General features: G+C 42.2%; 1 protein-coding gene across 3 annotated transcripts in view; it reads right to left on the minus strand.

Annotated features, from left to right (window-relative positions):
* The window catches only part of PLCE1 (phospholipase C epsilon 1), a 312,290-nt gene that overhangs the window by 50,215 nt on the left and 238,233 nt on the right, over positions 1 to 23,842 (minus strand). For all 3 annotated transcript variants that reach the window (XM_078077339.1, XM_078077338.1, XM_078077341.1), the window contains exons 8-18: positions 22,108 to 22,783; positions 14,861 to 15,043; positions 13,337 to 13,454; positions 12,362 to 12,518; positions 9,559 to 9,681; positions 9,337 to 9,473; positions 6,607 to 6,845; positions 5,067 to 5,128; positions 4,819 to 4,984; positions 1,576 to 1,683; positions 361 to 477 (exon numbers count right to left, since the gene is read on the minus strand). In XM_078077339.1, the coding sequence (XP_077933465.1) occupies positions 361 to 477; positions 1,576 to 1,683; positions 4,819 to 4,984; positions 5,067 to 5,128; positions 6,607 to 6,845; positions 9,337 to 9,473; positions 9,559 to 9,681; positions 12,362 to 12,518; positions 13,337 to 13,454; positions 14,861 to 15,043; positions 22,108 to 22,783 (2,086 nt within the window). The remainder of the gene's footprint in view (positions 1 to 360; positions 478 to 1,575; positions 1,684 to 4,818; positions 4,985 to 5,066; positions 5,129 to 6,606; positions 6,846 to 9,336; positions 9,474 to 9,558; positions 9,682 to 12,361; positions 12,519 to 13,336; positions 13,455 to 14,860; positions 15,044 to 22,107; positions 22,784 to 23,842) is intronic.

Consider the following 23,842-nt stretch of genomic DNA (forward strand, 5'->3'; position numbering starts at 1 on the left):
AAGAAAATTTGATTTGCCCTGAGGTATTTTCAGCTTTTCCACGTACAACTGACAGGTGTCATCACTGATTTGTGGTGCCAGAAGCACTGGAGAATTGTTCTCTCCTTATCTCTAAGGCTTTCTGGAAATGGTCAGGAGACCACAAAACAATGTTTCATCACTTCAGCTGAAAAGGTGGACCATTCAAAAGGGAGCCCAAGCTCCCAGGGCACCCTCATTTCTGAGGTCTGAGGGACCCTAACTGTATGTGCTTCGTGGCTGAGGTCCCCTGTGATGTGGTCCATGGTGGCTCCATATAAAAGCAACAGTGACAAGACAAAGGCCAACATACCATCCTAACTCTTAGCTATAAGAGCTTACCTTGAAAATTTCTGCCATTTTTCGTTGCTGAGGCAATGAGCAGTGGTTCTCAATGGATATGATGATGGGCAGGTCAGAGGTGATGAAGGCACTGCGATCGATGGCCTCTACCACTTCCTGCGAGAGCCAGAGCAGCTCATTAGAGTCCAGATGTCTGTCCAGGGTGTCAGAAGAAGTACTTATAGCCACAGAAAGCACCTAAACTGTTGTATGCAGAAGATTCTGGCCAAAATGGTTTTTATCTTTTCAAATGTATTTTCAAATTAAGCACGATGATAGGCTGTTTTCTATAAACACATTAAACTGTTCATATTGAGTTTTGTTCGCATACTTTATAAGGAACAGCTATCAGTGTGCCAAATTTAACAAATCAGTATATATACTGATAACATTTTAGGTAAAAGGCCTGTTGTTACAACATAAAAAATAATGAGGCTTAAGATATTTTCCTGCTTTCAAGGAGTTTATAATCAATCTACGTGAGGCAATAAGACATATACATATATTTATGTGTGCATGTAAACACAGTTCTCAAATCCTCCTCTCAATATAGAGTACAAAAGTTTTAAGAGAGGTGAATAGGAGAATGAGCTAAAGAGAAAATGCATTTTAGCTATCCTCTCTGCATATAAGACAGAAATAATAGTATTCTATCCCAGCCTAGCCACAGTTCAGAGAAAAGTGATTTTACACAGCCAAAACCACTCTGAATGAGGATAGTAACTGCACAATGAACTAATAAACTATTTAGAATTTGAAACAATAATCCAATGAGACTAGTCTTTCTGGGTGACTGACTTCCCCCGGTGGAACCAATTCTCATTTCATAATATTAATTATTTAATCATCTTCTAACACATGATGTTGGTCTTTGTCGGCGGGACACCAGGATAAATGACTTTTAATTCCTGTAGCAGGAAAAAAAGCCCCTGCCTTTTATATATCATCTTATGATGTAAAAATTGCAACAATATTATTACAAGATAACTCATTTAAGGTAATGGTTATTAAACTCTGGTGAATGAGACTCTAATGAGAGTTCTATATCAACTCGCAGAAAAATGAACATGTGCACATCCCACACAATTTTGGGAAGTAGATAGGCTCAGGATGAGAACCCCCAACCTAAGGTATAATTTGGAAGAGTCACTCATGTAAAGGACTGTTGAAGACAATGACTCTGTGATCTGATTTAAGGAACATGTGAAGCATTACCTTGAAGGGGATCTTGGTTGTCAGTGTGTGTCCATGGTAGATGATGGGCATCCCATCATCTCCGTCCCAGCAGTCCAACTCCACGCTCCTGCAGCCTTGCAGGAGGACCTGTATGATCAAGGAATGGATTCACCCCAGATGAGCAAATGGACACAGAGCCTCAAATTAAACCCAACAAATGCTTCTACATATCAGTGTTCATGTTTAGGGCTAAAGCAGAAGGGCATAAGATCTAAAATAAAGCGTGCATTTTGGCCAAATGCCACAATGAATTAGGGGGGAGAACAAATTATGGTGGAAAGAATTTTTTTTACCAGAGCTGAATACTATTGGAAGGTAAAAAAAAAATTTTTTTTAAAGATTTTATTTATTTGTCAGAGGGTGGGGGGTGGGGGAAGAGCACAAGCAGGGGGAGAGGCAGGCAGAGCAGACAGAGGGAGAAGCAGACTCCCTTCTAAGCAGGAAGCCAGATGTGGGACTTGATCCCACGACTCTGGGATTATGACCTGAGCCAAAGGCAGGCACTTAACCAACTGAGCCACCCAGGCATCCCTGGAAGGTAAATTTGATAGCAAAACCATATGATTATTTTCCCAGCAACTTTGGTCCCTCAAGGGACATACACAGGGTACATGCTGAAATGAGAGAGCGAGGCTAGTGCTCTACCTGGGCAAATGTGAGTGGAGGTGAAGGGGATGAGGTTGCAGGCCAAAGCAAACAAGGCCACCAATTCCTTAATGAACTGGCTAAACATTTGTATGACTCCAATCAGAATAAAATCTCCTCCATTTAGACCCAAATTCTGCCACTGGCTAATGCCTTTCCTGTGAACATAGAGCATGGCAGGAGAGTAGAAGCAAGCTGTCATCAAGGATTTGTCTTGCTGTCTAGTCGTAGAACAGAGGCAAATAATCCCTAAACTCCCCTCTGCCATACCTACAGCAGTCATCAGGGATCAATCACAACACACGTGCCCCCTATCTCACAACCTCTTTAGTAAAGTGCTCCATTGCTGAATTAGGTAAGATGATACTTATTTGCTCCCCTGGATGGGGAGCCGAATGCAGAGCTCCTGACACATGTGCTCGGGTTGCAGCTCTGTAATATTTGCGTGCAGCAACCTCTTCCTCATAGACTCTCTTTGTGAACTATCTTAAAAGATTTCCATGTATTGGAAGGGTAAAGCAAACCAAAAGGCGGATGTATCTGTGAATGGGCCAACTCACTGATTTAAAACTCCATATAACTATTTCCAGGCGACAGCAATCCAATACTGTGGGTGAGTGGCCGCTAGAGTTACTGCAACAAAACTCAGTGGAATCCCTCTTATTTTAATCTTTTTTATGAGGTCCTTGCTAGATTCTTCTCATTGCATGGCATGTAGCACCCAGTCTTCCCAGGTGACAGATGGCCCATGTGGAACCGATTCTGGGGCCTAAACTCCCGAGGCTAAGAGCTTCTTCCAGCAGCTACAGTATCTAGAGGTATGTTGCTCTGGGTTGAGGATTGTGGTGTCGAATGACAGCAGGAGCTGGAGGCTGCTTCATCTCCGTGGTGAGCCACACTGGGGAGAACGCTCTCTCGCTCGCTGACTGGCAGCACAGGAGATGGTTTTTCAGCATGGAAAAGACTACAGGGCTTTCCAAAGTCTGCACGACATTAAGACCTCCACATAGGGCTAGAAGAAGAAAACCAGGGCTGGAAATTCCAGGTGAGAACAGGGTTTTTCCTCACTCCCGGTTTGTCCCGTGGAGGAGGGTGAGGAGGTAACTAGCAGGGCTGAGGGAAAGCAGAGACTGGTAAGAAATAAGCTACAAGGGATCTTCACACTGGGTTTAACCACGTCTGTGAGTCTATCTGAGGGGTTCTTGTGCCTCATTCAAAGGCTGTGACAATCTCTACTCAGGGTGTAATATTAAGGAGTTAAAAAAACCTCTTGGAGGTCAAATAAGGAAGTGAGGTAGGAATTAAAGCTAGGACATTGGCCCCTGCCCATTTTCCTGGGAGAAACACACAGACACTGCACACACACACGCACGTGCACACACATGCATACACACACACACACACACTTCATTTCTTTCCCCTAGAACTAGAACAATGGATTTCAAACTCCTTTTTAACCCTGGAATTCTCTGTGCAAATGGAGGGTCGTATGTAAAGCACATAAGAAGAATAGGACATTAGCTACAGTGGGGGCAGGGGATGGGGCCCTCCTACCCTCCTCCTCTGCTGCTTGCTCCTCTCAATGTCCCCAGCTGAGGTCCCCTGATAGAACTTCTATTTTGAAAATCACTACTCTAAGGACACATCTTCATTTCACAATAAAAGTCCTTCAGAATTTAGAGTTTAAAATACAAATTCCATACCAGATAAGCTTTGGGACAGAAGTTTGACCCATGCTTGAGGAATATCTGGACTGATGTGGAGAACAAAGGAACCTCAACTCTGCTGGGTTTGTGTAAACGATAATTCTCATACTTGAACATCCTCCCTACCCCACCCTTCCCAACCACACACTTGTATTCCCTGGGCCTAGCCTCGCTTTTCCTCCTGATTAACTCTTCTTGTAGGAGGTCAGAAAACAGGCAGAATAGATGAGAAAGTTGCAGAAGATATAACAGAGGCAACTGACATGCAGATCATTGAGAGTTGGTGTTAAGGTCAAAAGGATATGCCTTTTCTAGTCCAGAGACCCTTAGGAGTTTCCAAGAACATCTGCACGAATTTAAGTGTGTAGGGACAGTGCCTACAGTCTTTGTAAATTTTCGTTCCATAAGTTGGTTACCGTAGGGATGGACTGATTGTCTAACAAATTGCAAATGAAAATAAACAAAACTTTGAGATTAACTTCATAGAAATTCTGTTGCATTTTCTATTATGCTTTCCCACTATAACATATTGATTTATTTAGCATTTAGTGAAATGATTGATCTTCCCATGGGAAAATCTAATTTTAGTAGGCGTAGGTCAGACAAAGCAGGATTTAAAAGCTATGAGTCTCAAACAAATACCTTTCTTTTTGGCCTAGTACAAGGGTTAAGTGTAGATAGGAGGGAGAAAGAAAACAAAAAGAAGAAAACAACTGTACGTATAGGCAGTTTCCCGCGCATCATGTTTCCTCACATTGCACATGTAATAGCTGGTAAGTTCTTCAAAGGAGTCGGGGATCAGGGTTTTGTGACTTTGAGGGTTACATCAGTAAGATTTAATGGAAATCACATGCCATGTGGAGTTCTGTACCTGACTGTAAAGTTCCACTGAGGACTCTCCTTTGAGCTGGTGGCCTGTGAGGTAGGTATTGTGTGAAGATTCAATGTAATAGTAGGAGAGGGGCAGCTGCAAGTCTTTAATGTTTTCCTGTGACTCATCATTTTTGGAGGCAAAATTATCTTTATCCATCAGAAACCTAGAGGAAACACATTTTCTTAGGCCTGCATAGGGAAAAGAGTTACTCTCAAATGATGGGCAAAAGAGACTTTAAAAGTTACCTTGCAAATCCCTCAAATGACAGTAGCCCCTGATGACACATACTAACGCTAGGCTCGAACTTCTGCAAGGGACACAAAAAGAGTGTTATTTAGGTAAAGGAAACTAAGGGGAAAAAAACCACCATATCATTTTTTAAAGGTGTTCTGTTTTCATCAGGAAACATCTAAACCAAATATTTGAACTAATTTCGTTATGCAGTGGTAAGAGGCAGTGTTTTAGTCCCAAAGAAAACATTTATTGTATGTGCGTTTATTATACGAACCGTATTTATTTAAGAGAAAAAGGGAGAACGAGGGAAAAGGATAAGGCTGATTCATATGAATACAAATGGTTACTGGCGTGTTCCAGGTGAACATGGGGATAAGCAGCTAGCACAGAGCTGGGGAGAGGCGAAATGAGACGAGTCAGAGGGAGTACTCAGTATGGTGCTCCCACACAATAGTAGTAGAGTGAGCACCGGACCATGGGATCATAATCTTATATCGTTAGCATTTCCAGTGATCAACTGCTGGGCAGCGAATCCACTGATTCCCAATCGGCTTACAAGGGAGGTTGAAAACCCAGACTGATCCTGCTGTATGTGGCGTGGCCTGAATGAGTGTCCTAGCCCATCTCCTGACACTCTCCAGAGGAAGCCATCATCATATCTTGCGTGGCTACTGGGATAGCTTCCTACCTGGTCTTTCTGCTTCTACTTCATTCCCAGCACAGCTTACTTCCCAATGGGGCCAGAGTGACTTCCTGAATACATAAATCAAATCCTGTTACTACCCTGCTCAAAAATTTCCAATAGCTTTCCATGTCAAATTCCTTACCATGGCCTAAAATGCCCAGATGACTTGGCCCCTGCCCACCTGTCTGGAATCATGTCTACCATTGTGCCTCTGGCTCATGGGGCTCCTATTCCACCAGCCTTTTCATTGTCTTGCTCCCGCCTTGGTCTTTGAGCTCACTACTCCCTGCCTGGAATGCTCTTTCCTCAGACCTTCACTCGGCTTCTTGATTCAGGGCTCAGCCCCATTGTCACCTCCTCAGGGTGGCCTGTGCTTACTCCTCTCAGCCTCCCGCATCACTACATCCCCTTACTCTGCTTGAGTTTTTCAGAATCCATCAATACCTGAAATTACATTCTATCTTTATTTATTGTCTGCCTCACCCACTAGGTGAAGGCCAGAACGCGATCTTATTTACTACTATATCCCAGGTCCTGGAAAGAACCTGGCCCGTAGGAGGAGCTGATAAATATTTGCTAAATGATCAAAGAGGTTGAAAACCTAGAATACTCATTTTATTATGTGTGCTAGAACAACAAGAAGGAATCATGTACTGATCCCTTATAATAGTCACCAAGAGAAGGCTTGCAATCTATGTTATTTGTATGGTAAATAAGAATGCATCTATTGGTATTTAATGAAACCCTTCTGTTTCTGCCCCAGACTTAAAGGCTCTGGAAAAAAGTATAGAAACAGTATGGTTAGCAGAAAATAATTAGAACAGTCAGAGGCTTTATACATACGTGCATATGAAATGGGTACATACCTGGATGATGCTGAGGATTTCATCATAAGTGCAGTGTTCTCCCTGGCAGTTGACGAGGAAGTCATTGAGCTGGAGTATGCCAACCCCAAAGATGCCCAGAGACGTGCTCTCGACCCCAGTGCCATTTGTCACGATACTTGCAGCAGCAATAGCATCAGATATCTGCCTCTGGTTGTCGGATAGCTGCTGTTTACTCTTAATGAACAACCCCAAGTCCGAGACATTTCTGGTCAATAAATCTGAAATAGAAGCACCCACAGAACATGGGCAAGCTAGCCAGAATCTTTCGCAAAGTTCATTTTGGAGATAATGGTGTGTGGAATTAGTCTCTTCACTCATCTGTCTACACAAGCCATCAAACTCAGTGCTTATTCCTGGCTTCACATAGTTGAGGAAACAAAAAATGAATCAATCAATAAATAAAATAAGCTAAGAGAGAACTAGGTCAGTGATCTTGAAATCCCATGAGCTCAGGGTATTAAAAGAGAACTAACTGTACATTCAGTTGGGGACTTCAGGCTGAATTTGAACTTTGGTTTTTGAGAATAACTTTATTTTGTGCTCGCTTCGGCAGCACATATACTAAAATTGAGAATAACTTTATTTTTACTTTTACAGACAGTGAAGATGAACTCTTAAAATTATAGTTGTTTTGTACTTTACAAGTATAATTATAAACATTGGTGTGCAGGTTTCGGTGTGAAAATAAGTTTTCAGCTTATTTGGGTAAATACCAAGGAGTATAATTGCTGGATTGGCAAGTAAGAGTATATTAAATTTTGTAAGAAACTGCCAAACTCTTCCAAAGTGGCTGTGCCATTTTACCTTTCCACCAGCCATGCTCCAGGTGTCCCACATTGGCACCACTTTTGGTGTGGCCATTTTAATTCTTGCCACTTTGGAAGAGAAGCTGGCAGTTTCTTACAGGGCTAAAGATGGGCTTTCTCATACGATCCAGCAACTGCCTTCCCAGGTGTTTACCAAAAGGAGTTGAAAACTTATGTCCACACAAAACTTGCACACAAATGTTTATAGCATCTTTATTCATAACTGCTAAAAATTGGAAGCAACCAAGATGTTCTTCAAAAGGTGTATGGATAAACAAATGGTGATACATCCACGCGATAGAGTATTATTCAATGATAAAAAGAAATGAGCTATCGAGCAATGAAAAAACAAAGGGGAACCTTGAATACACCTTGCTAAGAGAAAGAAGCCAATCTGAAAAGACTACATATGAACTGTATGATTCCAACGATAAGACATTCTGGAAAAGACAAAACTATGGAGACGGTAAAAAGAGGTTCAGAGGTAAGGTGGGAAGAATGACCAGGCAGAGAACAGGGGATTTTTTAAGACCTCAGAACTATTTTGTATGACACTGTAATGGTAGCTACAGATCATTATACTTTTGTCAAAACCCATAGCATGTACAATACAAACAGTGAACACTAAACTATGGACTTCAGTTAATAATAATATATCAATATCAGCTCAACTGTCACAAATATACTATGCTAATAATGCAAGATATTAATAATAGGAAAAACGGTGTATGTGTGTGTGGTGAGGGTACGGTGGACCCTTGAACAACACAGGTTTGAACTGTGTGGGTCCACTTGTAGGCAGATCTTTTTGATAAACACAGTATAATACTGTAAACGGATTTTATCTTCCTTATGATTTTCTTTATAATAATTTCTTTTCTCTAGCTTATTTAATTATAAGAACATAGTATATAACACATATATATATACAAAATATGGAGTAATCAACTTATCGTTATGTTATCAGTAAGGATTTTCTGGTCAAGAGCAGGCTATTAGTAGTTAAATTTGGGGGGAGCCAAACGTTAACATGTGGATTTCTGACTGTGTGGGGGATTGGCACCCTTAACCCTTGCCTTGTTCAGGAGTGAACTGTGTATGGGAATTCTCTGTACTTTCCAATCATTTTTTTGTAAACCTAAAACTGCTCTAGAAAAATAATGTCTATTAATTTTTTAACAAGTGCAACTACTTGACTAATCCATAGTTATGCATGTTTTGTGACTAGAGTTGAAAAGTTTAATAGTCTTAGTTGAGGACAGTGTAAGTTTTTGAGTAATAAAAAAGCTACTGTATAAAAGAGGACAGTTTGTTTTTGCTTCTTTGCGTTTCTAGTCTCCAGAGAGAACAGAAGAGCAAACTAAGGGGCTTACCATGCATCAGTGGTGGTGATCATAGTGGTGGTGGTGATGATAGTGGTGGTGGTGAGCGGGGCATAGGAGGCAGACATTCCAGGTTACACTCGGAAAAGTGTCCTGGATGTTGAGCAGGAGTGCTCTGCTCAAGTCACTAAAGATCTCCTTGTCAAAGGGCAGGCAACTGCCACCCTGGGGCTGAGCACCTGTCGGCCTGCAGGCAGGGAAACATTGGTGGTGCACCACACACCTACTGGACATTTGGACATGGGCGAGAGAGGGTTTTTGATTGTCAGAAGGACTGGAAGGCTCTGTTGATTAAATATTCTGGAATGCCTAAACAGACTCACACCATGATGAATTTCCTTGTCGAAAATGCCAACAGTACCCATCCCTAAGACAACTTGAAGGAATCCTCAAAGTGTTCCCCCCTTCTGCAGGTACCAGCGCGCCACGTGGGACAGGCTGAGGGGCTGTGTGATTGGATCTCCAACCTTCGCTTTTAGGTACAAAGGCCTCCACGGGAAATATTACATGGTGGCACAAACCTAGATCAGGCTGAAGGTCGCTGGTGTTTTCCTCGATTGTTAGGTTGGTGTAGAGGGGGGCCGGCTCGGAGCCGGCTCGGTTGCAGGGCACGGAGTAGATGTCAAAGAGATCCTTCAGGTCCTTGCGGCTCCTCACGCTGGGCGGGGGATGGAAAACACTCCCGATTAGTATTGCCGCAAAAACGTGGGGCTGAGAAAGCCTCAGAAGAAAGCACGCCGTACCTGAATGATTTGAACAGCTCAACGAATTCAACAAAACTCATGTTACTGTCTGAAACCATGAAGCTCTGAAAACCCTTCATTCCTCCTTTGATCCTCCCGTGCCCGCTACTGCTGCTCCAAGCACTGCAACAAAGACACGGCCTTAACAGGCAAACCGGGGCGGCGCGTCCTTCTGCCCCGACGGGCGCCCCTGGGGAGCAACACCGGCGAAAAGGTGGACCGCAAGTCATTTAACATGGAGGCTCTTTTCCGGACTCTCTTGTCATTTCTCTCAAAATTAATCTACATTGTGTCAGAGTAAATAAGACATATGACGCAGCAAAACCACTTCACGTTTATAGGCTACGGAATAAGGCCACAAGGCTAGGGTTAATACCCTTCCGCTAACCAAAACAGCTCTTTGAAATCACAGGTCAGTGGGAGGACACAACTTGAACTCAATGTTTCTGAAGAAAAATCATTTTTTTTCAAACGCACCTATGCTTTTTCAAAAGCGCAACCTGTGGAAAAATCTGCACGTTCTTTCCCATATTCTAAATTACAGAAACATGTTTAGGAAGAAAGTCCCGAACGTATCAATGTCTTCTTCTCTTTTCCCTTTCTTAACCAGTTATCAGATGAAAACAAGGAAGGGCTTTTGATACTAATGGAAAATGTGAGTCACAAAAATATTAAGAATGGAAAGAAGCCAATTCTGCCTAGAACATATCTGCACCTGCCAAGGCTGTATATTCAATATAAAAATATCAGTCCACTCGGTCAAAACTCAGTCTAGCTGTTTCACAACACTATTATTTTCTATACTGGTTCCCTGACAGGATAGTATAACAAATGTTTTGATTGGTTTTTAGTCAAATCAATAAAGAGGATCTTTCTTTTTTTTTTTTTTCATTTTTGTTTTTTGGGCTTTATTTATTTATTTATTTATTTATTTACTTTTGAAATATTTCAAATATATAAGAAAGTATAGAGGCCATTGTAATGAATAGTCAGTTTATACTGAATCTTGCTAATAGTGTTTATTTGTGGAAAATTATTTTGTGTTGATATCTGAAAGTCACCTCTGTACATGGAAGAGTATTACAAAGGATGGATTTGTAGTTGCTTGTAGGCATGGGCTGTTGATCCCCAAGGTGGTGTTGGAAGCAAAGGGTGGAGGTTCAGGAAGAGGAAAAAGGTCTGACAAAGTTACTTATCATTTGCATTTAAGCACGTATGTTCCCTGTGTTCCTCCCTTCTCGTTCTGGGTCAGCCACTCACTGTCTGCAGGAACCCTTCTCCCCTAGACTTTAGGGAACTGTCCACTCTCTCCCCTTCTACGGCTCAGCCTTGCTTTCTCCTTGAACAGCATTTGGGCTAATTTTTCTTTCCTTGCCTTGTCTTATCTTCTGGTTTTAGCTTACTTGGTGGGCACTGACCCCTGTCCTCTTGTGGGAGGGCCCGATGATCTTGCATCTGGCATGTTAGTCCTACCTCTTTAAAAAGATTTTCCTCCCTTACTCTGTCCTTCCCATTCCTGTTCCTGAGTAATTGAAATAAAGGGAAAGCCACTCCATCCAAGTTCTCTCTGGGTATTTTATTTACCCAGGATACTGTAGAGGCTGAAATATAAAGAGTTCTGATTCTTTGTAGCTTTTCATTTTGTTACAAACCTAAACTTGCCGAAAAGTTGCAGGAGTGGTACAAAGAATTCCCATGTACCTTTGACTCAGTTTCACCAAGTGTAGAAATCTGAATGTATAGAGCTTAAATTATGTTCATTATTCACATTGTGAAAGAAGGCTTCCCTGTAAAAGATGATTTACTGTAGGATTCTTATCAGTAGCAAACTTCCTTGAGAGAAAGTGTGTGTGTGTGTGCGTATGTGCATGTGTGAGTGTGTAATTAACGTTTCCAAAGCCAGTGTCTGCACAGACCCATTTCCTCCTACCACTCCTCTGTTCAATAAAGTAAAGAGTGCCTGTTTCATCTTGGTTCTGTCTGGAACCTCTGCATTTCTTAAACTTTTTGGGGGGTTGAGGGAGAAGGTATGCCATTCTAATTCCTTTGTTTTGCTTTCTTAATATTATTTCATCTGAGAGGGTAGATGTTTCAAATCTGTACTTTGCATGGACCTTATAAAATAATTTACTATAACACCAGCTTTAGAATTATACCTTAACACACCTAACTTGCTCTAATACATTCATTTCTCCAGACAGGTGTATCTTGTCTTATATATGAGAAGAGTATTAAATATATTTTACCTAACAGCAAAGCGTAAAGTGGCTTATGTTAAAACTTACTTTATTTCTCAGTTAGAACAGTGCTATCCAATAGAATTTTTTGCAATGATAGAAATGTTCTCTTTCTGCATTGTGCAGTATAGTAGCCACTAGCCACTTGTAGCTAAGAACACTTTTAATGGGCATAGTGTGACTGAGGAACTGAATTTTAAATTTTATTTAATTTTTATAGATTTAAAATCGAATTTAAAGAGCCATCTTCCCCCCCCCCCTTCCCCGCCGTGGCCAGCAGTTACTATATTCGACAAGGCAGCTTCAGAAAATCACAGCTTGGGTTTTGTTAGTGCTACCGAAGGATTGGTCTGTCAAATAATTAGGTTAGGAGCAATTACAGTAATGCAAGACAGGAGTATAAAATCAGGAAAATTAGAAGCATTTAAAAATAGGGGGTTTTTCAGTTTTCAGTGTAATTGTTAAGTCAAAACTAGAGACAGTCTTTCCACAGAGCCCTGGAAGATAATGCCCTTCTACACAACTTGAATGAAGGGTCCCTCTGTTTTATCATGTTAAGGCCCCACCTGGACGGGCTCTTGTTTGAAGAAGACAGCACAGGGGAGGACACTGGCCTGATGGGAGATGATGTCCCGGCAGACAAGTTAGGAGACCCAGCCGTGGTCAAAGAATGGGCTCTTCTGGAAGGCAGAGTGTTATGAAGGCTCATGATGGCATTCGCCTCTGCAAGAGAGAAACACAGAAACCAGACAATGACGTCAGGTTATCCTTTCCCTCGAAATCAAAGAAACACCAAAGCTGCTTCTGAATGTCTGAGCAAATCCATTTATGCAAGCAATTTCTATACAAGAAGCATCAAAATATTCTGATGGGTGGACTCATGTGGTGGGTTCTCAACCTTGGCTGCAGATCAGAATGATTTGGGGAGCTTAAAAATATAGAGATGTTCAGGTCCCAGCCAGAGAGTGTTGGACTCAGTTGGGGCTGGGGTGCCACCAAGGCATCCAGATATTTTTCAAAAATAATCTCAGCCATGGTTGAGAATCACTGGTCTGGTCTAATCCACCACATTGATTTTGTATATCTCATATCCTTTGTCCATGAGGCCAAGTTAATTAATGAGAATTTTCTTCCAAGCACACAGAACTTGCAGAAGTACCTCTTGGGTTCCACTATCTAGTTAAATACAAAGATAAGTATATTTAGGGGCGCCTGGGTGGCTCAGTTGTTCAGCATCTGCCTTCGGCTCAGGTCATGATCCCGGGGTCCTGGGATCGAGCCCTGCGTCAGGCTCCCTGCTCAGTGGGAAGCCTGCTTCTCCCTCTCCCACTCCCCCTACTTGTGTTCCCTCTCTTGCTGTGTCTCTCTCTGTCAAATAAATAAATAAAATCTTTAAAAATAAATAAATAAAGATAAGTATATTTAACAAGACAAATAGTTTTGTTAAGAATGTCCACAGTACTTAAATCACAATTGAAAACCAAATGCATATTTTCCCTATAAAATAAAAAAAACCCTCAGATGTTGGTAGGGGGTTTTACCGGATTCTTCTTGCTCATTCATGTCTTGAGGGTCGGAACCACTCCGGCTGCGACTCTCCCTGTGCATTTTGGCCTTCCGCGTGGCCATCTCGTCGTCGGCCGCCTCTCCACTCTCACCCTGGGAACACACACGTGCCAATATCCCTCGTTCTGGGTTTCTCTCCCTCCCGGCACTGCTGCGGCTCAGGCAGGTCCCTATTTTCTGACTGCCCCACCTTCCATACGCCCCCACCCCAAACCAGTACAGATCCCTGTGAAGGCTGACCCAGGAGTCTCATGTTACATTATCCCACTTGTTTTTCCCTGATATAGCAGCCCTCCCTGGGGGAGGGGGCTGACAAGAGCAGACACACAGCCCCTGGCATCTCTGCATAGAGACCAAATTATGAAGCAGACAAAGCTTGGCTTAGGCATCAACAGCCTCTCATACACAAAGTGTGGGACTTTTTCTAGATAACCATGGAGAAAACACACTATCGTGTTATACTGATAATCTCCATATAATGAATATAGAATATATAGTGGTAACTAACCAAATATTTTCTGCCACAGTAAAAACCATACATTCTACCACTTTAACCATTTTTAAGTGTACAGTAGAGTAGTGCTAACTCTATGTGCCTTGTTGTGCAGCAGATCTCTAGAACTCTTTCCTCTTACAAAACTGAAACTCTAGACGCAATGAAAAACGGGTTCCCCTTTGCCCCTCCCCCCCAGCCCCTGGCATCCACCATCTTACTTTCTGTTTCCAAGAGCTTGACCACTCTAGGTACCTCATCTAAGTGGAATCATGCCACATTTGTCCTTTTGTGACTGGCTTATTACACTCAGGGTGATGTCCTCCAGGTTCACCCACATTGTCGCATGCCAGGATTTCCTTCTTTTTTAAAGGCTGAACAGTATTCCATTATATGTATACCTCACCTTTCCTTGATCTTTCATTCATGGGTGGACATTAGGTTGCTTCTCTTGATACTGTATTTTAAGTTATGTTCTACATTGAGCATTTTGGCCCTCTAAGAGATTTATAACCGGATCCCTGGTCTTTTTAGCCTTTGCTTGCCCACCACAGAGCATATGCTTCAGCGTGGAGCATGAACCCAGAACTCTGCATGCTTCCCTGCACAAGCCAAGTCTTTTGTGCTTCCCTCCCGCCACCTCTGCCAGAAATGCTCCCCCCCACCCCCACAGCGTTGTCTGTCTGATCCTTCAAGACCCATCTGTCGGCTTCCCTGCGAAGCCTCTCCTGCCTGCATTCTAGTCCTGGATATTCCTTATGTCTGCTCCCATAGCACTCTGTAGATGGCTTCACCATGACTCCTACTGAGTCCTCACTGTTTGAGGCCCCTGACTTTTTCAGGTGTTGACACAATTCCCAACACTGGGCCTGGCACCAGGAGGTGCTTGGCAAGTGCTTGCATTTCATTTGTTCCATCTTGTCCCCACCCCAAATGCGCTAAGGTGATGTAGACCATACAATGGTCCTGGATGATGGGGTCTGAGGCGTCATAAATAACACTCTACCCTTATAAGGGTTTTCTTCTTTTTCTTGGTGGTGCTTATGCCCAAGGTGTTGTTTCTCTGCACACTGGGCTTCTCAGCACTCTTTGCGGATATCCCAAGGCTGGGGTTGCGTGTACTCCATCGCCGGCCACCAAACAGTTCCACAGCGTGAGCCAAAGTTGGGCCTTCATACCGTCCGTCCTCCTGTAAGAGAATCACATTCTGAATGCATGAGGGAACAGCAAGCAATGGGGAAGTCAATAGATGAATGGCTTCTAGTAAATTCCCAGAGGTGGAGGAGCACAGGCAGTTACAGAAGACTAGAGATCTGGCCACCCAAGTGGCCCTGTGTCCTAACTGTCAGACTCTGTTGGAAGTCTCATCACATCCTGTTGTCCTGGTCACATCCCTGCTGAGTTCCAAGGATGTGCTTTATGGGCCATGGGCAAGTGGGATGAAAATAAACTTCCCTTCCCAGTTTCAGAGGTTACATTCCAGAATTACCACTGTAGGAATATTCAGGAAGGTTTTTGTTTTTTTATTGTTGTTGTTTGTTTTTTACCTAGTTTGATGCTTGGGACAGTCTGACTTGAAATACAGAGTATGTGGCATATGTGGAATTTACTTCAGAGGGCTCTGGGGAGATAACCACAGAGAAAACATATTATTAAATAGTTGGTGCACACCTGAAACTAATGTAACATTATGTGTCAACAACTACACTCAGTAAAATAAAGAAAGAAAATAGCTGGGCTGCTGTCCTCTTGAGTGACTGATAACCAAGGATAGAGAGCCCAGGGCACTGAGAACACCATGCATATTATGATGCTGTGAGCAGCGAGAAGATCCTTGTCTTGAAGCAGTCATGCTTCAAGACAAATGCTTCTCACCAGGTAACTCAGCTACGTGCGCTGGGGAGCAGCAGAGATTTACTCATTAAGCAACCGCCAACAATTCTCCCTCTAAGTCAGGGAGGCCAGTTAATAAAACCACAAAAAGTCACGTATGAATTAAAGCCAATATGGATGAAATTTCACAGGTTGTATAAAATGGACCTTTTAAAATTAATTTCCATAATTTGCTGTCTTTACTTTCTGCAAGCTTTTAAGGCCAGCTCTCCTTTGCAACTCCAAAGAGGAGCTTGTAAATAGGTTTTGCTTTGTTGTAGATGCTCTGTAAATAATAAAGGGTCTTTGTGTGTGTGTGTTTGCTCCTTCACCCTAACGTTCAACTGCTATCTCATTTTATGACTTGAGTTGTGACCTCCCACTTCCTGCATCCTGTTATGGATCCCAGGATGCTGAGTGACTTGGATGCTTGATGTGGGAAATCTTTTGGTGATCTCTGATGGACATCTGGGATTTATGCCTTCCATTAATCATTTCTCTTTTCTCTAACCATACCTCAATTTTACTGTATCTCTTTCCACTGAACACAGTCTTTTTTTTTTTTTTTAAGATTTTATTTATTTATTTGAGAGAAAGAGAGAGATAGGGAATGCACATGAGCTGGGCAGCGAGGGGCAGAGGGAGAGGGAGAAGCAGGCTCCCTAATGAGCAGGCAGCCCAATGGTGGGCTGGATCCCAGGACCCTGAGATCATGACCTGAGGGAAAGGCAGACACTTAACCGACTGAGCCACCCAGGACCCTTGGATACAGTCTTGAATTTATCAATCAAGATGAAACATCCTCCCTTGACCAATGGTTGGCATAAGATCCAAATAAGTCAATCAGAATCTCCCTCCCCGAAAAATGCATCTTGAATACAGTGCTACTGAGAATGAAATGGTTGGAGATCATTCTTTCCTGAGGCAGGCCTATTCCCTGTGAACAAGTCACTACAATTGACTTCAAAGTGGAATCAACATTTCATGCCACAATTTCATAAATAAATTTTAACTACCTTATTGAATATCATATGCTGAAAGAAATTTTGTAAAAATTTATCTATGGGTTTTAACTAACACTTTAAAAATTTAAGAGATCCCATCATTAAAATTTAAAACTTCTGCTCTGGAAAAAACATTGTCAAGAGAATTAGAAGATAAGCCACAGACTGGGAGAAAATGTTTGCCAAAGAAACATCTGATAAAGAACGGTTATCCAAAATATACAATGAAAACTTAAAACTCAACAACAAGAAAACCAACAACCCAATTAAAAAAAAGTCCAAAGACCTCAACAGACACTTCACCAAAGAAGAGATACAGATGGGAATTAAACATATGAAAAGATGTTCCACATCATATAGCATCAGGGAACTGCAAATTAAAATAAGATACCACTACAACACCTATTAGAATGGCAAAAATCCAGAACACTGACACTACCACATGCTGGTGGGGATGTGGGGTAACAGGAATAAGGATTCATCCTAGTAGGGAAGCAAAATGGCACAGCCACTTTGGAAGGCAGTGAGGCGGTTTCTTACAAAAGTAAGCATTCTTTTACCGTACAATCCAGCAGTCATGCTCCTTGGTAGTTATCCAAAAGAGCTGAAAACTTAAGTCCACGAAGAAACTTGAACATGAATATTTACAGCAGCTCTATTCATAATACCAAAACTTTAAAGAAACCAAGATGTCCTTCAGTAGGTAAATGGATAAATAAACTGTGGTACATCCACACAATGGAGTATTACTCAGCCATAAAAAGAAATGAGCTATCAAGTCATGAGAAGACATGGAAGAATCTTAAACGCATAAAAGTGAAAGAAGCCAATCTGAAAAGGCTACATATTGTATGATTCCAATGAAATGACATTCTGAAAAAGGCAGAACTATGGAGACAGTAAAAAGATCAGTGTTTGCAGGGGCTGGGGGGGCAGGTAGGGTGAGGTAGGGTGGGAGGAAGAGATTAATAGGCAGGGCACAGAGAAGTTTTAGGGTAGTTAAAATATTCCATGTGATATTATAATGATTGATATATGTCATATATTTGTACAAACCTATACAATATACAGCACCAAGAATGAATCCTAAGGTAAACTATGGATTTTGGGTGATTGTGATATACCAATGTAGATTCATCCTTTGTAAAATATGTACCATTCTGCTGAGTGATGTTGACAGTGGGGGTCACTATTTATGCATGGGGGGCAGAAGGTTTATGGGAAATCTCTGTACATTCCTCTCAATTTTATTGTGAACCTATAACTGCTCTAAAAAAAGAAAATCTTTAATATAAAAATTTACTAGACCCATACCATGTATATATAAAAGAATTAGCCTCTACTGCTTTGGTATTTCTAAATTCAGAACATCCTAACATGGGTTAAGCTTTACTCTTAATAGAAATATTTCAGGCCTGGAAAAGGCATATGCTTTTGTTTAATCTTTAAAGGAGACTTTCTGGGAGCTGAAATGTAGTTTGACTCTTCTATTTTGTACAAAACAATAAACTTGGTTGGGATGGGTGAAAGATGTACCTTCTCTCTTTTTAATTTGGGAGAAGGTCTATTGTGAGTGAAACTACATTCTCAGTTTTAGAAAATAGTTACTTTCATTTTTTTAAAAAGATTTTATTTATTTATTTATTTGTCAGAGAGAGAGAGAGAGAAGGGGGAGTGGCAGGCAAAGGGAGAAGCAGACTCCCCGCTGAGCAGGGACCTCGATGCAGGGCTCGATCCCAGGCCTGGGATCATGACCTGAGCTGAAGGCAGACACTTACCCATTGAGCCACCCAGGCGTCCCAAACAGTTACTTTCAAACACAAGTATTTTAGTACTAGTAAATGTAAATTGATCTAATGGAAATAGTAACAGGAGATAAAGCAAAAGATAAGAAATAGTGACATTTATAATGAAGCCTAGGAATACAGAAAAATAAAAGAAGTTCATGTGGACATTAGGATCAGGAAACTGATTCCTTAAAAAGTATTCATGCACTTTTACCTCTTGGCATTATCTTTGCATATGATATTTTGGAGACCGTTTAACTAATCTAATCCTTTGAATAAATCCTTTCCCCCCCCTTTTTTAAGGCTGGCCTTAAAACTTTTTTCTCTGTTTCCTGAAAACAGATTTTCAGAATCTGTTTCTGCTGCTTACAACCAAAGTTCACCTGAGAACCCTGTTTTGAACCTTTTCAGATTCCCAGAGATGTTTCCAAATACCCAAGATTATGGGTTCTCAGCTCTGCCTATGCAACCTCAAGCCAAAGCTCATGATACCAGTCTTTGTTCCACACCCCACATCAAATCTCTGGGGCTTACTTTTATTTTCCTGTATTCCTAGGCTTCATTATAAATGTTACTGTTTCTTCTTGTCTTTTGCTTTATCTCCTGTTACTATTTCCATTAGATCAAATACATTTACTATTACTAAAATACTTGCATTTGAAAGCAACTTCATGGGGTACCTGGGTGGCTCAGTCGGTTAAGCATCTGCCTTCATCTCAGGTCATGATCCCAGGGTCCTGGGATTGAGCCCCAGGTCGGGCTCCCTGCTCACTGGGGAGTCTGCTTCTCCCTCTCCCTCTGCCACCCCACCTCATGCTCTCTCTCAAATAAATAAAATCTTTAAAAAAAGAAAAGAGCAACTCCATACACATTAATCACATAAGAGGGCTCCAATGTCAGAAAGATTATTTTCTTTTTTCTTTAAAGATTTATTTATTTATTTTGGGGGGTGCAAAGGGAGAGGGAGAGAGAGTCTTTTTTTTTTTAATTTTTTTAAAATTTTTTTATTGTTATGTTAATCCCCATACATTACATCATTAGTTTTAGATATAGTGTTCCATGATTCATTGTTTGTGCATAACACCCAGTGCTCCATGCAGAACGTGCCCTCCTCGATACCCATCACCAGGCTAACCCATCCTCCCACCCCCCTCCCCTCTAGAACCCTCAGTTTGTTTTTCAGAGTCCATCGTCTCTCATGGTTCTTCTCCCCCTCCGATTTCCCCCCCTTCATTCTGGGAGAGAGAGTCTTAAGCAGAGCTGAGAACTCAGCTGAGGTTCCTCGCTGAGCGTGGAGCTCAACGTGGGGCTCAATCTCATGACCCTGAGATCATGACCTGAGCCAAAACCAAGAGTTGATACTCAACCGACTGAGCCACCCAGGCACCCCAGAAAGATTATTTTCTATATAAGCCCTTCCCAAACTGGGGATAAAGAAATATTCTTACAGGGCTGTTAACATGAGTTTGGAAGAACATAAGACTGTTCATAAATTTCTTGAACATATAGATACATTTAAATTAATTTCTTTTGTACCTTAGGACTTCTCAGGAGCGTTAAGTGTGTTAAGCAGTACCATAAATCATCAAGAGGGGCATTTAACAGGATGCCTATTTGACCTTTTGTTCTCCAAGTACCATATTGGCAGCATCTTTCTGATGTTCTCTGAGACAGTTTAGGAGCTGGTCTACATAATGGGAAGATAACAATTTGCTAACATTTTTCACTTTTTTTTTTTTTTTTTAAATCTTGAGGGTCTGTCCTTGTCTTCCTGGGTGGCTCATGCAGAACAATGTTTTGAGGAAGACGATCACCTGTGTGTTTTCAGAAGTGGCTGAGGTATATGGAGCTGTTTTTTCTTTACCCTGTAATGGCTTGTTTCCAAGCAGCGGTGGAGGGATGGGCGTAGGGGGGGTGTAGCTGTGTTTGCAACTAGGAAGGACTGAGTCGGCTCCAGGTCATTTCTGCTGTCTCTGCTCCAGCGGAGCCTTTTACCTCTTCTGCTGTTCCTGGTCTCAGCTGGTGCTTCCTTCAGCAAAAACTGTAGGTTGCCAGGGTGAATGAGAAACCAAGTATGTCTTAGGTGTTAATTCAGTTACTTTATGCTATAAGATGGGGAAGGAAACAAATGGAGCCAATAAACCATGTCGGGCTTGTGACCGTGATTGTAACTGAGCTCAGAGACTTTGGTCTATGTCCAGGTTGAATGGATCTGTATGATTCTGTAAGGCTGAGGAATGATTATAATTTAAGATCAATATTTACAATAGCTCCTGAAGACCTTTTTTCCAAGCAGCTGACCACACTGGAATCTCCCTGCGGAGTGGACAGGAAGCTCATATTTTGGTTTCCGTTTTAGGATGAGTTAACTGAAACAGGCTTTGTGCTGTGCAGTCCTAGCATCATCGTGTAGATAGGCCTACGTGCTTATTAATCAATTCAATAAGTTAGTTATTCAGGATATGATCTCTATTCATAAGTATTGCATGGGTGTAGGGAAAGGGGAAAGAGGAGCATTATATATATATGCCTCTACTAACAGCCCGGGGGGGGGGGGGCGGGGGAAATGTCTTTGCTTGTGGGAAACATATTAGAACTGTGAAAAGTACATGAAATCAGTCATCTGAAGAATTTAAGTTATAGTTCTATTTGTGGTGACACTAGTAAAAAAGATAATTTTTTTTGCCCAAAAGATGGAAAAGCATAACAAAGAAAAACTGAATACTTGGATACAACTCATTGGGCAGCACCATCAACAGTGTCCCCTCGTGGCGGGGTTTTTGACTCACTTTCCCAGCCATCTGCCCTTCGTCCTCCGCAAGCATACCACTCTGGTGATGCCTGTGTCTCTTTCCACACCTCGCTCAGCCCAGTCCTGCAGCCACCCTTAGCTGGAGTGTTGAAGTACCCGAGAATTTTAGGGTTAGTGAGAAACACACTCAGGTTAAGCAACTGACTGTGAGACACGGCCTCGTAAGGACTGCTGCCAATATAATAACCTGGCGAGGCAGAACTCCATGCATGACTTACCCCACATTTGGGAAAGTTTCTTTTAAACTTAGAAGCTCTACAGTGAGGCAGCACACACAGTAAATTAATGCTCTGAGAGTCATATAGCATATGAGGGGATGAAGCAGGATTTCAGTTTCCAAAGTGAAGGTTTCCAATGTATCAGCTAGTCCCTAATTAATAATAAAAATATTCACACTCTAATGCTTTTGATGGAAACTGAGTAAGTGACAACGCTTATATTAACTGGTTTCTTTCCAACGTGAGAAGTACAATGACTGGTCACTATGTTCATACAAAATAATAATAGGACCTACTATGAGCCAGACACTATTCTCTACCAGCAGCTGACATTATGGCTTTACACATATTAACTCAGACCCCAGAGCCACCCTATGAATGGGTATTGTTATCACTCTCATTTTCTAGATCAGAAACTGAAGCACAGAGAGAAGTCAAAGGTGCCCAGTACCATTCTGGAAGTACGTGCCAGAGTGCGAGGGCGAGCCCTGGTGGTCCCAGTGTGGTTTTGCGAGATTGAGAATCAGGGGAGTGAGGAGCGGGGAGGGCTGCGCCCCTACCTGATAGAGGCTGACGTACTGTTTCCGCAGCCACTGCTGTCTCTGGTCGGGGAACTTCCTCATCTTCCTCACAGCCCTCGTGAGTTCTAGCAATCCACTGAAGAGCATCTTAGCTGTGTGCTTGGGTGCCACAAAGTGCAATAATCTATTGTCCGTGGTCTGGAGCCCATAGAGCAGAGTCACGCCAGTCTCTGAGAGAAACATGCTACCCAGTTTGTTCTGAACACACACAGTGTGTATATCAATGCTAGGGTGTCCCATGTACACAGCCTTTGCTGAAAACAGATCCAAGACCCCCTCTGCCAGGCCACTTAATCCAGCATTGCCCAGTAACGGGAATTTGCCGGGCTCAGACGTGCTACTAAGCACACCAAGTTTTGCTTTAGCACTGGCTGGGGAAGCAGTGGTAGGCTTTATCCAGGTCAAGGTGCTGTTGTCAGGCTGAAGCTGGAGGAAGCAGCGGGCTGACAGGTGCGTGTCCTGGTCGTAGTGGATGACAGTGGCCCCCTGCAGCAGGAACTGGTGCACATCAGCTCGGATGGACAGCACGTACCATGGGATCAGCTCTGTCCCGTGGTCAAAGGCCTTCTGTGGCTCTTCTGATCCATGAGAGTCCCATTCTTTCGACTGCTCAAAGATGTCGTTTTCGGAGTCCAACAAATCTCCAATTATAAACCTAATGGAAAGAGATGTAAATTTGGTCTGTCTTGTAATCAGAAGTGAGAACAACACAAAACTTTTCACTGACACTGGACATCATTTTTCACTTCACTGTGAATTCAAATTAGCATAGGAAATATAAAATGCTAAAGGTCAGAGTAGATTTTGTATAGCTGCATTCTAAAACCTTGTATTTAGCAATAGGTCTGACCATGGGCCTAAGGAAAGGAACTGCTAGATAAATTGTTGTATTTTTTTTTTTTGAGATTTTATTTATTTAATTTTAGAGAGAGAGAGAGAGTGGGGGGTGAGCAGAGGGAGAGGGAGAGAATCTGAAGCAGACTCTGCACTGAGCACAAAGCCTGATGCAGGACTCAATCTCACAACCCTCAGATCATGAGCCAAAACCAAGAGTTGGGTGCTTAACCGCTGAGCCATCCAGGAGTCCAAAGTTATTGTGTTTTTAATATCAACAATAATCTTCATGATGTATTAGTTTTCCCTCTTGTGTCAGGAACTGTTAAATACTTTACATACATTTGCACTTAATTTTACCTACTCATGAAGTAAGTTTTTTTTTTCCTTTTTTTTTTTAACCTCTGAAGAAACTGAGCTTCAGAAGGGGTAAGTAACTCACTCCAGGTCATCCAGCTCAGCAGGGTTCTGCTCTGACTCATCAGCCTGGGACCTGTGTCACTAGGTTTGACTGCCTTCTACTTGATCAGAACCAAAAGTTGTGACCTGAACACAATGGTACTAAAATAGGCACAACAAGACTTAATAAGCTGGCCTGAGAAGTGCCTCTGTTAAAAAATAAAATACCATTAGTTCAAAGACACTCATTGGAAAATACAGTCATGGTGGCCAGATGAACAAGAACAGCTCTCCCTGACTCAACCGTAGATTTTCATTGTGCACGCATGTGCACATACAAGACTTGTCTGCTTGGAAAATTTAGCAAGTTGTCTTCCCTGAGTTGGGAATGTGGACTGTTAGGTCCAGAAGGATCTGGGGGGAAGGCATGGGAGACCTTATTGCCTCCTTCCTACATGGCCACCTCGGTAGGAATGTGCCA

Source organism: Halichoerus grypus, chromosome 7, assembly GCF_964656455.1.
Source record: "Halichoerus grypus chromosome 7, mHalGry1.hap1.1, whole genome shotgun sequence".
Taxonomy (NCBI): domain Eukaryota; kingdom Metazoa; phylum Chordata; class Mammalia; order Carnivora; family Phocidae; genus Halichoerus; species Halichoerus grypus.